This window comes from Typopeltis vanoorti, chromosome 3 (genome assembly GCF_054136105.1).
Source record: "Typopeltis vanoorti isolate ZY-2024b chromosome 3, IOZ_Tvanoo_1.0, whole genome shotgun sequence".
NCBI classification, from domain to species: Eukaryota; Metazoa; Arthropoda; class Arachnida; order Uropygi; family Thelyphonidae; genus Typopeltis; species Typopeltis vanoorti.
Window position 1 is genome coordinate 100,124,268 of NC_143551.1, and position 18,208 is coordinate 100,142,475.

Below are 18,208 nucleotides of genomic sequence, written 5' to 3' on the forward strand. Positions count from 1 at the left end.
ACAATTCCACTATGTCCTCTGCATCAGTCACTCTATTCCCATTTTATCCCACAATATCATTCTTCCACAGTCATTTCTCCTCCTACGGGACACATAGCTAAAAAATTCCCTAGGATTTTCTTTGGATCTTAGGGCCAATCTCCTCTCATATTCCAGTTTCACTTTCCTTACCACACTAGTCACTCTTCTGGCCTGTGTCTTATATTCCTCATGCATCTCTTCACCTGTCTCCTTATATCTCTTCAATAGCCTCTTTTTCGCATGCAATTCCTGTTTAATATTGTTTGTCATCCACTTTACTCCAAATTGCGTCCTCTTCTTCACTCGTGGTATACAACTTACCATTGCTGATAACAAATAATCTTTCACAATTTCCAACGTACTAGTGATATCCCGGACTTCCAATTCCTCCCTCCATGAAACTTCCCCAAGTTGACGTCTAAGACTATTATAATCACCTGCCTTATAATTCCACATAAGTTCCCGTCTCTTTGATACTCCTGCATGTCTATTCATTTTCCAAGTCAACACCATATGGTCACTCTCTCCAACTAGTGGGAGAGACGTCAACTCAGTTATTATCAACTCTTCTGATGCTATAACCAAATCCAAAACTTTTGAACCTCTTGTTCCCTCTATTACATGTTGCCTAAGACATTTGTCCCTCAAGAATTCTAGAAATTCCATTCCCCTATTGCTACATGCATCTTCCTCTCTCCAATTTATACTGCTGAAGTTAAAATCTCCCATAACAATCATTCTTCTTGCACTTGCCAAACTTAGCTGTCTAAACACCTCCTGGTCCCCATCCTCTGTGCTCCTGGGTCTGTAGCAACACCCCACTAAATATCCTGTCTTGCCTACCTCTACCTCACACCATACGCTCTCAAAATCATTTGTCTCACTTCCTTCCAAATTCTCCACTCTTAGAGGACATAGGTCATCACTTATCATAAGCAGTACCCCACCACCACGCTTTCCCCTCTTATCCTGACAAAAAATGCTATACCCAGCGACTTCTATTCCTGTTGTTATATCCCCTTCTGTCAACCACGTCTCAGTGATCGCAATAATTTTTGGCCAGGCTGATGCTATCTGCACCACCAATTCCTCTCCCTTATTCCGGATACTCCTGGCATTAGTATAAAGCATATAAATGCCATTGTTTCTATACCCAGCATTATCCCTTCTAGACTCCACTGGGCTCAGTGTTACCTGACATTGTCTCCCCTCTCCCAAGTATCCATTCCCACAAGAGGCCACCCCTGCTATCATCCTCCCTGGGACACACTGACTCGTTCAGAACAGCAATCTCTTCAGATGCCTACGTCCTTCCTCATTCAAATGTAAACGGTCTCTCGCATACAATTCCTCTCTTTCCTCAAACGCACTCCAAGCATCCACATATACCAGTCCTCTCTTGTCACACATTCTCGCTATTATGCCATTCAATATCACCGCTCTTATTGTACATAAATACAATCTTATTGTATTTATATATCATATACAATTTTATGTTCATGGTTAAATTTGTTTCAGCTCTAAAGAGAAATAAAAACAATTTGGCCACCCAGCATATACCTAGAATTTCTGAAGATGAATCCTTTCTTCTACTAATCTTGAAATATATATGGATGGTTTTAATCTAAAATACTCACTTGCATCTTATACTTTGCCTAAATGTTGTGTATTTGATAGTGGCCAAAAGGAAGTTTAGTTAGGGATGTCCCATAAAATACTATGCTTTCTATATCTACTTTTCCTACTTATAAATATAGTAAAATTATCAAGCACTTGAATTTTGACTGTTTACATCACATTGCAATTTTTTTTCCTAACTGCATAATTTTTTTTAAATATTTATCACTGAAAATTACTTAGCCAAGCTTATGTTTTCACATACTTTGAACAATGAATCTAAGATACATGCTAAAATAAAACATGTTTCACTTTTTAAATTCTAAACCCTAAAATACATATAATCCACCTTTCCCTAGTTATAAAATCCTTGTTGATATTGTATGTAATAGTAAAATTAAAAACATTTATGTTTATACCAAATAATTCTTAAAAAATTAACTTACATATCCTATAACATTTTTTGTCCAAAGAATTTAAAGGAACAAGATAAGTAAAGCCTCTGATGCACTGACATTTTCCTCTCTTGCAAACAGAATTATAATCATTTTCTCTACAGTCCTGAGAATTCTCACATGATTCGGCATGTTTTGCTGAAAATGTAAAATTAACCATAAGATTTCTATTCCTGTAACTACATATCAATACACACTATTTAAAACTTAGGGAAACTAAAATTTCAGAAATAATCATCATTAGTATTTCTTAGTATTTTCTTTTTTTGGGGTGGGGGGGGAATCTAGGATTCCTTTGACTTTTTTTTTTTTTTTTTGGCAAACTGTTCTATATCTGGTAGCTATCTGACTTTCATTTCTTTTTTCTTTTTCTTTTTTAAATAGCTATATTCCTTACTAGCAGATACACAAGAAAAAAATTATTAGACTCCATTGTAGTTTTGAGAAATGCTGATAGATAATGTTTTGTTGCAGGTAGCAGGGATGAAATAAAGAATAATAGCTTAAAATCTGAAGTCAAATCAAGTTGTTTGACTGTTCAAGCTTCCTTTTTTTTTTTTTTTTAAACAGGAGAGAATGACAGATGACAATTCATCTGAAAAATGGAAATATATAGAGAAGCACAAAAATTAATTAAATTGGCACTGCATAACAGGAAGACGAATCAGAAAGAGTGGGATCTTTAATTAATCACTGCTAAAATTATTCCATGCATTTTAAAGAAGTTGCAAGACACTTTTCCAAATGTAGGAGAAGTATTACAGAGATCAAAGAATCCAAGATTTATAGAGGAAATAGGTGTTTGGATAAGAAGTCACATTTGGAATGAAAAATACAGCTTAGCTTTTTGGATGAGGGAAGTAGATGTGATGCATTTATGTCAACAGAAGTTTGAGATCTACTTCAAGAAGATAAAGCTATTTATTGATGTAGAAGAGCCAGAGCAAAATACAGTGGAACCTCGGTTGTCAAACATAATTTGTTCCTAAAGGCTGTTTGGGAACCAATTTTTTTGAAAAATGAAACCATTTTCCCATAAGAATTAATGTAAAATGGATTAATCCGTTCCCGAACCCCAGATGATTGTTTATTTAAACCTTTATAAGAGTTCTTCATGCATAAAATCATATACAAAACAATGAAAATGCATAAAATCTTACACAAAAAAGAATAAACACAATAAATAGATAAAATATAGATGAAAATTTAACTTCACTTTAACTATACGGAGGAGAGTTGATGGCATAAGTGGAAGGAGGTGAGGAAGAGGGGTCTGCTTCCATAAAAACATCAGGTAACTGTCTTTCTGGTGTTTTTTCTCTTTCTCTTTTCTGTCTCTCGGCACCACTCGACTTTGCTTGAGACACTGGGCCTCTGTCTCACTAAAAACCTGTCCAATGAGATTTGTTTTTCACTGCATTTTAAAATGTTTCTGAAGTGAGACATGGCACTATCATTGAAAAGGTTTATGATGTTTGCTACAGCTTTATGAGGGTGATATCTTTCCACAAAACTTCGCACCTAACCCTATTTCGCAGACATTTCTTTGATCAAAGAACTAGGAACATCCTCCCTTCCTTCCTCTGTGCCTGAAGACATTTCCTCCACCTCCGTCTTTTGCTACTCTTTCTGAAGGTTTTCCAGTTCTTCCATGGTGAGCTCATTCCTGTGATCCTCCACTAAATCCTCTACATCAGCAGTGTCGACTTCCAAGCCCATGAGACACAATATCATTGACAAGAGCAACATGCTCAGCCTTGATGTCTCTGTCTGCTACACAGGATGGCCCCAATTTCTTCAAGTCTGAGTTCATGGTCCTGTAAGTCACTTGCGCCCAGGCTTTGTCAAGGATACTTAAGCAATGGAGGATGTTGAAGTGATTTTTCCAGAATTCTCTGAGTGTTAATTCTGGTCAGAGGTCACTTCAAAACACCTTTGAAACAGTGCTTTGGTGTAAAGGTTCTTAAAGTTCAAAATAACCTGCTGGTCCATGGGCTAGATTAGAGAAGTTGTGTTAGGAAGCAGGAACTTCACTGTGATAAAATCAAACTCCTCTACTAACTCGTCCTCCAAGCCTGGAGGGTGAGCAGGAGTACTGTCCATCACAAGAAGGCATTTAATTGGCAAATTTTGTTCTTGAAGGTATTTTCTCACACTTGGGGCAAAGACTTCATGGATCCACTCAATAAACAATTGCCTGATTACCCAAGCCTTACTATTAGCCCTTCACGTAACAGATAATTTAATTTTCATCACGTTATTTTTCTTAAACACCCTCGGATTCTCAGAGTGGTACACAAGCAATGGCTTGACCTTGAAGTCCCCACTTGCACATCTACATAGCAAAAGAGTCAGCGTGTCCTTCACTGGTTTGTGTCCTGGCAATGTTTTCCTCCTAAGTGATGTAGGTCCTCTTTGGCAATTTTTTCCAAAATAGGCCGGTTTCATCACAGTTGAACACTTGTTGGGTAAATAAACCCTCAGCCTTTACATAGTCACTAAATTCTTGCATATATTTCTCAGCAGCTTCTTGGTTCGAATTCGCAGCTTCCCCATGCCTAACCACACTATGTATGCCATTTCTTCTCTTAAATTTCTTGAACCACCCTCTACTAGCTTTAAACACATCAGTATCAGCACTCGTAACAGGATTTTTCTTTAACAGGTCATCATGTAATCGCCTAGCTTTTCCACAAATTATAGCCTCAGAAACACTATCATCAGCTAACTGTTTCTCGTTTATCCAAATCAGCAACAATTTTTCTACTTCTTCGATCATTTGTGATCTTCGTTTAGTAAGAACTTTCCTCTTGCAACATCAGCTCCCTTGATCACCTCTTTATTTTTGAGTATTGTACAGATCGTTGATTTCGCCATACCGAACTGCATAGCAAGATTCGAGACATGAATGTTTTGGATATGATTTTCTTTTTTCATCTCCATCATGTTTCTAACAACTTTTCTTTTCACTTTGCTGCTATCACTATTCTTCTTCGGCCCCATGATGGCTTATTTAATAATAATTTATAAAAAAACAACAAAACACAAAGAAAAATCAAGAAAACTCACTGCAAATCTGAGCACGTGTATGCACTGAGTGGAGGCTGCTGCATAACTGACGCTTTCCCGCCTTACAGCTCAGCACACAGAGCACATGGTTGCCGGTTTGCCTGTTCGGGAACCGAGATTCTGTTTAGAAACCGGGGCATTTTTTGTTTGGAAAATATGTTCAGGAACCGATTTGTTCAAGATAAGAGTCATTCAACAACCGAGGTTCCACTATAATGAGTTTATTTTCTCTGTTTTTGACTAAATAGCAAAAGAGAAATCTATTTTCAAGCTTTTTTGAACTATAATGCAAGCCTGGTTGGCTGAGTGGATAGCATGTCTGCTCTCCAACCAACAGGTTGAAGGCTCAAGTGGTTCAGTGAGCATGGCAATTTCCCTGGCTTCTGCAATGCCTGGATCTGAACCCCTATTTAGAATGTTTGGGACATGTTAGAAAAACAGATCAAAGAGCAAAGTCCTCTTCCATGAAATCTGAGCCAGTTAAAGGACCGCCTGGTGAACACCTGGTATGTTGTGGATGTAAATGCAATCCAACACCTCATGGAATCTATGCCAAACCACATATGTACCGTAATTTGGGCTAAAAGAGGTCCAACATGGTACTGTACACCCACAGATGCGAGATCCTTTGACACCTCTGTGCATGTCAGAAGAAGGAGAATCTATTCTGATAATAGGGTAATCAATTTGTATTGTGGGATGAGTTGATTATTATCACACATCAGAAAATTAACTTCCCCTTTAGGAATATTGTAGTTTATAAAGCGGTAACTATTTTGCTTGTATAATAGTTCGAAAATTTTACGTATAAAGCACGTGATTTCGCATGTTGGTGACCAATTCATACTTCATCTTATTTCTTTCTCCCATTCAACATGAATTGATTTGGCACAGAGCCAACCGAGGTTCTCGTATCTGTTGTCGGACAGTATTAAATAAAACTTTCTAATTCAGTGACCAGTTTAAACACTGTGCATATAAACCTAGCACATCAGTGTCAGGAAAAGATTTATACAAATATGTTTGAAAAAAAGGCTGAGAAAAATTGAAGAGGAAAGTGGCAAAGAACAAACTGGGTTTACATGAAAAGCAGGTTATGAGATTAGACCGATTTTTCACATAAACCCATTTTTTGGCCCTTATGAAAGAGTCAAAAAAAAATCATGAGAATATAAAATTTACTGATCTCAAACAAGATTTCAAAGGAAGAATTGGCCAAACTATACTATACTATACAAAATCTGCATAGTATGAATGAAACCTTCACTGAGCAATAGCTTATACGTTGCAAGCAGTTAAAAACTGAAGGATATAAGAAATGGTTTGATATTAAATCAGGTTTAAGGCAAGACTGTACACTATCTCCACTGATCATAAATAACACTGATGTTATGTATGATTTGTGCAGACCATGAGAGAGATTAAGCTTAGGTCTTTATGTAGATAATATTATTCTCTTAAATGGCAGCAAGCACCTTCAAGACTAAGCATAATTAAATAACTTCTGTAACAAATTTGGTATGAAAATCAGTAATTAAAAAAAAAAGATACTAAAATTATGAATACAGGTAGGGAAAAAAGGAAACCTCAACTACAGAATAGGTGCATATTATATTATGGGAATTTCACCTACAAAAAAACTGACACCTAACATACAATCATCAATCATGTATTAGTGCCACGAAAGAGCTAAAGATCAGATAATGCAGTAACTCTCCAGAGATGAAATGTAGTATTTTTCAAGCCACTTCAGTAAGTAGGGTGGTAGTCTCATATCAGGAGATGAAGTTCATCTACCATCTAAAAATTGGGCATAATTTTTTGTGAGGATGGTATATTAAATATGGAAATAAATAACAGATTAAGCAAAGCCAGTATAGTGAGGAGTCAAATGAGTAAATTGGTGGTTGTAGTTGTACACTAGATGAAATTCATCAATTATCTGAAATCTTGGAACTATTTTTAGTGAAGATGGCAAATGCAATATGGAAAAACAACAAAATAAGTAATGCTGGAATGTATGGTAGGGAGCCAGTTGAATAAATTTATACAGAATAAGAAAGAAATTAGAAAAACACTAAGTGAGCAATGTACAACAGTGTTCAAATTTCACTTAAGGATCTGAGAGATGGGCTTAAAAAAATTTGTGACTACACACCACAGAGAACACTAAGAAAAAATAGGGAAGTGAAGAAATGGCATCAATGGCAGAATCATATTAAAATATCAGGAAGAAACTTGACACTATCAGCATTCAGGAATGTGTGTGATGGGAGTTATTATAAGGTGGAATGGTCACTTAAACACAATGGTTGAGAAAAGGTTAGCAAAACGTTTTTGAGCCCAGGATGGCAGGAAAAAGACCCAGAGGAAGACCAATATCTAGATGGAATGATCATCATCATCATCATAATAACGCTAAATATGGATCTTATGATCTGTTTCGGTCTCATTTTTAATATAATAGCCTCTTTTGAAGACTACCAGCCTCCTCTTCCCAAATTGTTTATATTTTATTAACTGTCTAGGGCAGTAGTCATCAAAGGGGTCGATATAACATTGTTAGGGGTTAATAGAAAAATATAAGACATCATTGTACGGGTAATATTTAATTCGGTTAACTTGGATTACCTCCATCCTGAATGACAACGCAATTAAGAGTGAATTGTGGGAACAATGACATGAATAGGACCTGTAAGATGGAGCAAGGTCATGAAAATAGTTACGGAGGCCAAAATGACGTATTTACCAATAAACGGATGTCGATGGTTCCTGCCCAGCCGGCACGGCGGGAGCAAGATTGAAACATGTGCACAGTTGCTTATTTACTTATACTTACACGTATTCAATCCCAGTCTCATTATTGCGCATCAACATACAAGTGAGCATTAATGTTCTAAAATTCATCAATATACATATTATAATTCAATCGTTATTCATTCATAAACCAAACTTCTCTATGTTGAAGAGTTGAGCAGGGCTGGTAGTTTTGTATATTATTTAGACATTACTTTTGCTTACTGACGTCAATTTTAATTATTTTGTTACAACCCCAGTAACCACAATGGCAGCTTCAGATTCTAAAAAGAAATGCAGACAATATTCGTTAGAATATTTGAAACTTGGGTTTATTGCTTCATTGAGAAATGAAATGAGGCCTATGTGTCTTCTTTGTGAAAAAACTTTTAGTAACAATGCAATGAAACCAGCAAAAATGAAAGATCATCTTCAAAGACTCCATCAAGATAAGAAAGATAAAGATCTTGACTTTTTTAAAGAACTGAAAGAGAAATACACACATCGACCAACTATAAAATCATTTATGAAAGCACCTGCCAAAGCTGACAATAAACAAGGATTAACAGCCTCCTACAATATTTCTTTTAATATAGTAAAAAAAGGAAAACCATATATAATTGCAGAGGACATTGTTATACCCGCAATCAAAGAAGTAATTGAAACCATAATGAAAAAGATTCTAGTCCTGTTTTAAAATGCTTACCATTGAGTGCAAATACCGTGAAAACACGTACTGGTGAAATAGCTGAAGATGTAGAAAAAACTGTAGTATCAGAACTCAAAAATAGCAAGTTCTTCATCCAACTTGATGAATCTACATTCGATAGTTCTTCTATTCTTATGGCTTATATAAGATATTATAGTAAAACCAAACATCAAATTGTTGATGAATTTTTATTTGCAAAATATTTTGAAAGTGATGGAATGGGGTTGACAATTTTTCAGCGATTGGAGGAATAGTTAAATAAGTATGATATTCCATTTACTAATATAACAGCAGTAGCCACAGATGGTGCACCTGCAATGGTGGACCGTTATCGAGGATTCACTGCCTTTCTGAAAGAAAAAGTTCAACGTGTACGTACTATTCACTGTGTGTTGCACTGAAACCATTTGGTGGCAAAAACTCTCAGTGATGAACTGCATGATACTCTAAGAGTGTGTATTAAATCTATTAATCAAATTAGAGCTCATCCTCTTAAATCGCGATTGTTTGCCAAACTTTGTGAAAAAAATAATGAAGTATCAAACCAATTACTCTTGCATGCTGAAGTAAGATGGTTGTCTAGAGATGCAAGTCTACAAAGATTTGTTGAGTTGTTCGACTCAACCCCAGAGTTTCTTACAGATGTAAATTTGTTTTTGAGTGATGAACTGAAGAGAAATAAGAATCATATTTTCTACTTACCAGACTTATTTTCAAAATTTGATGATGTACAGACCCATCTACAAGATAAAGATGTCACGATTATTCAAGCTCGGATGATTCTTTTATTCTTCCAAGTTAAATTAGCCTTATTTAAATCATCATTGTTACAAAAAGATTTTCAGTACTTCTCAAATCTATGGCAATTGGAAGTAAAAGATGAAGACTTAGAAATATACACAAAACATTTTCAAAATTTGAGGATGATTTTAAATTGCGCTTTGCAGGTTTTGAAAACATGCACATTCCAGATTGGGTTATCATGCCATTTTCTGTAGTTATTGAAAATATCAAATGTAACTTACAAGATGAACTTATTGAATTGTCAGTTGATCTTGAAGCTAAGACGCTTTTTAAAAATAGGACTTTAAGTTATATCCAAAACTTTCTGAAGTGGTACTCCCCTTTTTGCTTGCATTTCCAAGCTCGTAAATGGTTGAAGCTGGTTAATTTCATTTTAACAAAACAAAGAAATAAGCTTTTCTTTTCTTTTCGGCTTGCACGGTGATTCGAGTACATTTTTTTGAAAATTATGGAGACAACTACCGTGTTTGAGTAAAACTTTAGTTTAATATAACTAAACTCTACATTCGACGTTTCGACCTTTATATCAAGGCCATCTTCTGGAGCATACTCTAACCAGCAAGTCCTGAAGCAAGAACTAAAAATCATCAGCGACACATTCATAAATAATGGCTATAACAAAAATACTATCAATAAAATACTCCATAAAACATCAACAAAAAAGAATCTAGATTACAGTAAAACCATAGCCATTCCACACATTAAAGGGTTATTGGAAAAAATCAACAGAATCCTACACCATTATAACCTCAATGCCACCTTTAAGCCGCCTACTAAACTTAAAACCATATTCAACTCCTCTAAGAATCCTCTCCTCCCCTATTGCATCCACTGCACCTGTAACTTACTATACATTGAAATAGGACGTACAATCCCTATACGTAAGAAAAAACACATAAGACACATTAAATATAACCATTTTGGTGAAGTAGGCCTCTCAGATCATGCGCTCAACACCTTACACCAAATCGACTGAAAAAGCACCTGCTCTTTACACCATACAAAAACCTGGTACGAAAGAAAATTTAAGGAAGCCTGCGAAATTCTGATAAACCACCCAAATATCAACAATGGCAGCATGAACATTCCAAGAATCTGGATGGCACACATTCAGCTTACCTAATACATAAGATCCAGCATAAGTCAGGACTCTAGCCAACTTCTAGCCAGTATTAGAAACCATTCCATACCAACTGGTTGGAATGTACATGTATAATCATATTGTAAATATATGTGTATATATGTATATACACATAGACTTACTATTGTGCCCAATGTAATTCTACAACCAACAGATAATATTAATAATAGGACTCTAGTGTTGATGTATTCTATTTAATTTTTATTTTATTTATTTATTTTTTTTTTTTTCACTAGAGGTCAGGCAGAGCCTGTGTAGCTCAGTGGATGTGGCGTTTGCCAACCACGGCGCTTGGCCGCACGAAGGAAGACTTGGTTTCAAGTCTAGTCGGCGACTAGAGGAAATTTTTCTAAGCCTTTTTTCGACCGGTTCCTGAGTTAGTCGATCTCTGGCACGGGCAAGCAGGTTTTTCCTTCCGGAAACTCGGGTTTTTTGTCCTGTAAACTCAAGAAAATCGATCGTAGGGACCACGAGATGGCAGCACATTTGAGCCATCTCTCTTCACTGAGTACCGCTTAATTAGTGATAGCCTTGGGCCATCTATCTCTGATTGGTACCAGTGGAGATTGAACTGCCCACTCAGTCTCCAAAAGTTAGATAGGTCTAAATGGCCTCGCCTACTCCCTGTATACGGGAATAAAAAGGCGTTAGCTGGTTTTTTTTTTTTTTTTTTTTTTTTTAGAGGTCAGGCCAACAATTGTTGTAACGGTTGGCCAGTAACTTTAAGATTGTAATGTAGCTTGTTCTCTGTATACAGTGCATATGCTCCAGAAGATGACCTTGATATAAAGGTCGAAACGTCGAATGTAGAGTTTAGTTATATTAAACTAAAGTTTTACTCGAACACAGTAGTTGTCTCCACAATTTTCAAAAGAAATAAGCTAGATATTCAATTTTGTGGCGATTTAAGGCTGAATCTTACTAATTTTGAACCCAACATTGCTAATCTTGTCAAGAGTCACGAAGCATACCCTTCACATTGATAACGTTAGTAAATTATATACTAAGTTAATAAAAGTCTTATTTTCACATATATATAAGGAAGATCGAATTATTGTTATTTTGTTATCTAAATTAAATTTTATATTTTATATATTATTTATCCCTCTTATCAAATATGTAATGTTAAGAAGGACGTCAAAAACAAAAACGTATCCCTTTGACGTTAAGCCAATATAATAATATATACTATATTATACATACAATAAAATACTATAACTATAAAATAAACAATCTAAAAACTCACATAAGCATCTTTTTTGCTTGTCCTATTATAATTATGTAATAAAAAAATAGAAGGGGGTCAATTAAAAGTCAAGAAACTCTTGAAGGGATCAACGGTCAAAGAAGTTTGCCAACACATGGCATAGGATATTGGGTGTTGACTGTTCAGTTTACATCTTTGATACAATTTTGTTTACATATGAGTAGTTTTTTCCCTACTGATATTATTATTAGTTCTTTTAAAATATCTTCATTTCCTTTTTTATCTAATAATGTGTATTTTGCAGTTCTCATTTCTCTAGTTTTTATTCTTTGTTTATCTAGTTTATTTATTGAAATATTGAAATAATCAAATTTGAAAGTTCAATTATTTATAAGCCCTATAACCTGTAAAAATTTTGAAAGTTTTAATCCGATGTATTTTTCTCCTTCATTTAATGAAGAGAGGGTGAGGTTTATAATCAGACATGTTACAAGGTTAGCAGCAAAAAAAAAAAAAAAAAAAAAGATAAATTTTCGTAATAATAAATTATTATTATTATTCAGGCCTCCATGCAGTCAAAAGACTCATCGTGGAAGGTCCCTCCTAGGAAACACAAAGTCTATCATACCACTCCTTAAACTCATTGACAATTCTTGCTCTCATCACTCTATCAGGCAATGCATTCCACGGTTCAACGACCCTCCATGCAAAGAAACCACTCCTCGCCCTCTTGCTCACAGCTTCCTTTTGTAACTTCCAGGAATGGCCCCCTTATCATCACTCCTTCTCGCTGTTCAACCAAGAGAAACAACTTCCCAGTGCCAATCCTGTAACTACCTCTCAACAGTTTAAAAGTCTCAATCATATCACCTCTCCTATCTACCAAACTCTGCAGTCCACATTCCCTCAGCCGATCCTCATAACTAACATTGTACAATCCTGAAATCATCTTTGTTATCCACCTCTGTACTCTTTCCACAGTTAATTTATCCCCTTCAAATCCTGGGGACTAAATCTGAGAACAATAGTCTAAGTGTGGTCTGATCAGGGTTTTATACAATAGAATGATAACTCTTTTATCTCTGCAGGTCAGCATCCTTTTTATAATTGCAGCAATCCTCTGTGTTACCTTCACCACCTTTGCAATATGTCCCCTAAATTTCAGGTTTCTATCAATCATCAACCCCAGATCTCTTGTCTCCCCTACTTCCTCCAGTATAACTCCTCCCATAGAGAATGCAGCATCCCATCGATGTTTCCCAAACTTCAAGACCTTACATTTTGCTGCATTAAACTGATACCCCCATTCATTTGCAGCCATCTATCTAGCTTATTCAAATCCTCTTGCAGAGCTCCCACATCTGCACTATTACTAATAATCCTTCCCAGCTTCGCATCATCTGCAAACAACTGAATATCCCCTTGCAATGTCATTGATATAAAGGTTAAACAAAAAAGTCCTAGTACTGAGCCCTGTGGGATCCCACTTGTAACCCTCTGCCTCCTTGAAACTGCTCCACCATACACAACTCTCTGATACCTATCGAACAGCCAATCCTGAATCCAGTTGACCAATTTGACATCCAGACCCATTCGCTGCAACTTAAATATCAGCTTATCATGTGGCACACTGTCAAATGCATTCACTAAGTCTAAGAAAATTGCAGTATATGCCCTTCCCTCATCTAATGTTCTTGTAACTTTATTATAAAAGGCTAGCATATTGCTAAAACAAGAGCGCCCTTTCACAAATCCATGTTGACTCTCACAGATAACATTACCCTCATCTGCCCAATGCTATATACGGTCCCTCACTACTTTCTCTAAGATCTTAACAACTACTGATGACATACAAACTAGCCTATAATTAGACACTTCCAGTCTGCTACCACCCTTATGCAATCTTACCTTCCTTCCATTCCCTGGGCACCTTTTCGGTAGCCATGGAATGGAAGCTTTCATTGAAAAGCCAGGTCAAAGGAGCTGTCAGTTCTTTAGCATATTCTCTCAAAACTCGTGGTGAAATACCATACAGTGCCACAGCTTTACTAACATCCAGAGTACTGAGTATTTGGTACTCAGTACTCTCCTCCTGCACCTCTAAACCTCGAACATGCTCTATCCCTCTAGTATTAAAATTTACTCCTCCATGATGAAATACTCCAATAAAGTGTTCATTGAACAATTCCACTATGTCCTCTGCATCAGTCACCTCTATTCCCATTTCTATCCCACAATGTCATTCTTCCACAATCATTTCTCCTCCTGCCAGCCACATAGCTAAAAAATTCCCTAAGCTTTTCTCTGGATCTTTGGGCCAATCTCTTCTCATATTCCAGTTTCTCCTTACCATACTAGTCACTCTCCTGTCCTGTGTCTTATATTCTTCATGCATCTGCTCTTTACCTGTCTCCTTATATCTCTTCCATATGCAGTTCCTGTTTAATATGGTTTGTCATCCACTTTACACCAAATTGTGTCCTCTTCTTCACTTGAGGAATACAGCTTACTATTGCTACTAATAAATATTCCTTTACAATTTCTCAAGCACTAATGATATCCAGGCATTCCAATTCCTCCCTCCATGAAACTTCCCCACGTTGATATCTAAGGCTATTATAATCACCTGCCTTATAATTACACGTATGTTCCCGTCTCTTTGATACTCCTGCATGTCTATTCATCTTCTAAGTCAAAACCACATGGTCACTCTCTCTCTCTCTCTCTCTCCAACTGGTGGAAGAGATGTCATTCATCTCAGTTATTATGAACTCTTTTGATGCTGGGACCAAATCAAAAACTCTTGAACCCCTTGTTCCCTCTATTACATGTTGCCTAAGACATTTGTCCCTCAAGAATTCTAGAAATTCCATTCCCTTATTGCTACATACATCTTCTCTCCCCAACTTATACTGCTGTAGTTATAATCTCTCATAACAGTCATTCTTCTTGCACCTGCCAAGCTCAACTGTCTAAACATCTCCTGGTCCCCACCCTCTGTGCTCCTTGGTTTGTAGCAGCACCCCACTAAATATCCTGTCTTGCCCACACCATATGCTTTCAAAATCATTAGTGTGACTGCCTTCCAAAGTCTCCACTCTTAGAGGACATAAGTCATCACTTATCATAAGCAGTACTCCACCACCATGCTTTCATTTCCTATCCTGCTGAAAAATGCTGTACCCTGCTACTTCTATTCTTGTTATTATATCCTCTTCTGTCAACCACATCTCAGTGATCCCAATAACCTTTGGCCAGGCTGATGCTATCAACACCACCAATTCTTCTCCTTTATTCCGGATACTCCTGGCATTAAAATGCATAAAGTATAAAAATGCCACTCTGTTTCTATGCTTAGCATTATCCCCTCTAGATTCTACTGGGCTCAGCATTACCTGATGTGTCCCCCTTCTCCCAAGTACCCATTCCCACAAGAGGCCACCCCTGCTACCATCCACCCTGGGTATTCTAGTTTCTCTGCATTGAAAAAAAAAAAATCTTGCAACTGCTGGGAATATATCAGAGCTTTTACTTTAAATTTATGGGGAATCTTAAGCTAGATAGAAAGTATATCAACTGTGGGAAGTTTGCACTTCGAGAATTTGTACTTAAACTTAATATTTTAGTATAGTTTGTTAGTATTTTTTGTGCAATAGTTGAATAATAGTGGCAGCCCCAATTCCGTTTGCCGGTGGCTTATCACCGAGTCCTCTGCTGTTTAACGACTACATTCTAATATGGGATTTTGTGTTCAGCAGTGCTTGTGGCATGTATGCATCCCAGCAGTTAGAAATGTGGCAAGTGAGAGACAAGGGAGTACATGTCTGCATAAAATGTAGAAAATGGTAAGAAATTTGTGATTTAAAAATTAGCATAACGAACCTCTGCAGTGTTACGTTAGAAATGGGTGAATACCAACCGAGAGAAAGTTGAGCAGAATGATTGAGAGTGTGAATAAGATGTGAATAAGAATATAAAAGTAGGGAGTGTAGCAGGTTTAAAATATGGAATAGCTTTGGAAGAGGATGTTGAATGGGAGGATGAATGTCGAGCAACAGGAAACAGCTTGCAGAGAGAGAGAGAGAAAGAGATGCACTGAAAGAAGTGCAACGTATCAGAAACAAGTTGAGAAGCATTAAAGAAAGAGAATAGGAAATTGGAAACAATGACTATAAAGTGAATCGGAGTAGGAGTGAGAAGTTATGGGAATGATAAAAATGAAGAGGATAGAAGAACCAGTGAAATGGAGGGAATGGGAAAAAGGTGAGACAGTGCAAGAACCAGGGAAAGAGAGATGACAGGTAAGTAGGAAAACAAGGAGAGAAAGTGTCGGGGGGGGGGGGGGGTGCAAGTGAGCAAGGAAGAAATAAAGTGGTAAGAAGTGTGATGTATGGTGACTCAATGATCACTGGCGTGCAAGATAGAATGGCAGAGGAGTGTCTGCTTGGAGGAATGATAGATAGTGTGACTTGGCAATTAAGTGAGGTGAAAGGGTGAATGGGATGATTATGATGGTGGGCATGAATGATTTGACAGGCAGTGTGAATTGAGTGGTGAGAGAACTGAGGTTTCTGCTTGAGGTTGTACGGAAGAAGACAGAGAGAGAAAGAGAAGATAGGTGCGTTGCATGATAATGCAGAGCTACAGAGAAGAGCATCAACAATGAATTGTATGATAGCCAGAATGTGTTGAAAGAGAGGCTTAAATTAAGTGGATTCATGGAGGCCATTTGAGGACAGAAGGAACTGTATGTGAGAGACCACTTGCATTTGAATGATGCAGGACATACTGAATGATGAAGGACATGCTGCATCCAGTGGAGTCTAGAGGGGATAATGATAGGTATAGAAACACAGTACCGTGATGATTTTTTATACAAATACCAGGATTATCTGGAATAAAGAAGATGAATTGGTGGCACTGATGCCTGTCCAAAGATTACTGGGATCACTGAGACATGGTTGAAAGAAGATGATGTACTGACAGGAATAGAAGTAGCAGGGTATAGTATTTTTTGGCAGGATAGGAAAGGCAAATGCAGTGGTGGAGTACTGCTTATGATAAATGATGAGTTGTGTACTCTCAGAGTGGAGAATTTGAATAGCAATGACACTAATGGTTTTGAAAGCATATTGTATGAGGTGGAGATGGATGGGATATGTAGTGGGGTGTTGTTATAAGCCAGGGAACATAAAGGGTGACGGGCAGGAGATGTTTAGGCAGTTGAGCTTGTTGAGTGCAAAAAGAGTGCGTTATGAAAGAGTTTAACTAGTATAACTGGGAAGAGTATGTAGTAGAAGGAACACAATGTTCAAGAATTTGAATTCGGTCATAGCATCGGAAGATCTGCTAACAAGATGGCATCTCTGCCCCCCCCCCCCAGTTGGAGAGAGAGAGAGAGTGTGACCTTGTGGTTTTGACCTGGAAGATGAATAGACATGCAGGAGTATCAAAGAAAAAGGAATATATAAGGCAGGTGTTTATAATAATCTTATAAATCAGCCTGGGGCAGTTCCATGGGTGGGGGAATTAGAAGGAAACGATATCATCAGTCTTTGGAAACTGGTGAAGGAATATTTCTAGCAGCAATAGCAAGTTGTATGCTGCGAGTGAAAAAGAGAACATTATCAAATGTGAACTGCAGGTGAAAAAGAGGTTATGGAAGAGTATAAGGAGAGGGATGGAAAGCAGATGAATGAAGAATATAAGACTCAGGCCAGGAGAATGAACTAGTATGGCAAGGAAGACAAAACAGGAATATGAGAAGAGATTGGCCCTGTGATGCAGAGAAAATCCTAAGGAATTTTTTCATTATATAGCCAGTAAGAGGAGAAATGATTGTGGAACAATGAAAAACTGTTGGATAAAAATGGGAACAGAATGACTGATGCAAAGGACATAATGCAGTTGTTCAATGAACACTTTATTGGAGTATTTCATCCTGGAGAAGTAGATTTTAATACTCGAGGGGATAGGGAAGGTTTGAAGTGCAAGAAGATAGCAATGTTTCAAATACTGAGTACTCTGGATGTCAATAAAGAAATGGGACTGAATAGGATATCAGCACAGGTTTCGAGAGAATGTGCTAAAGAACTGACAACTCTGTTGACCTGACTTTTCAATGAGAGTAGCTGCAGGAAAGATGCCCAAGAACTGGAAGGAGGGTAAGATAGTGCCATTGTATAAGTATGGTAGTAGAATGGAAGTGTCAATCTATAGGCCAGTTTGTATTTGATCAGTAGTTGTTAAGATTTTGGAGAAATTAGTGAGCGATCATTTACAGCATTAGACAGATGAAGATAATGTCTGTGAGCATCAGCATGGATTTGTTAAGGGGTGGTCTTGTTTTAGTAATCTGATTGCCTTTTATAATAAAGTGACAAGAGTGG

At 37.0% G+C, this 18,208-nt stretch overlaps 1 protein-coding gene across 5 annotated transcripts in view; it reads right to left on the minus strand.

The window, feature by feature from the left end:
• LOC150108420 (uncharacterized) overlaps nt 1-18,208 on the minus strand; it is a 167,134-nt gene that overhangs the window by 76,213 nt on the left and 72,713 nt on the right. For all 5 annotated transcript variants that reach the window (XR_016548133.1, XM_090390772.1, XM_090390770.1 and 2 more), the window contains one exon: nt 2,085-2,231. Coding sequence is in view for 4 of the 5 variants with exons in the window: in XM_090390772.1 (XP_090246898.1) it covers nt 2,085-2,231 (147 nt within the window). In the remaining variant the exon portion in view is untranslated. The remainder of the gene's footprint in view (nt 1-2,084; nt 2,232-18,208) is intronic.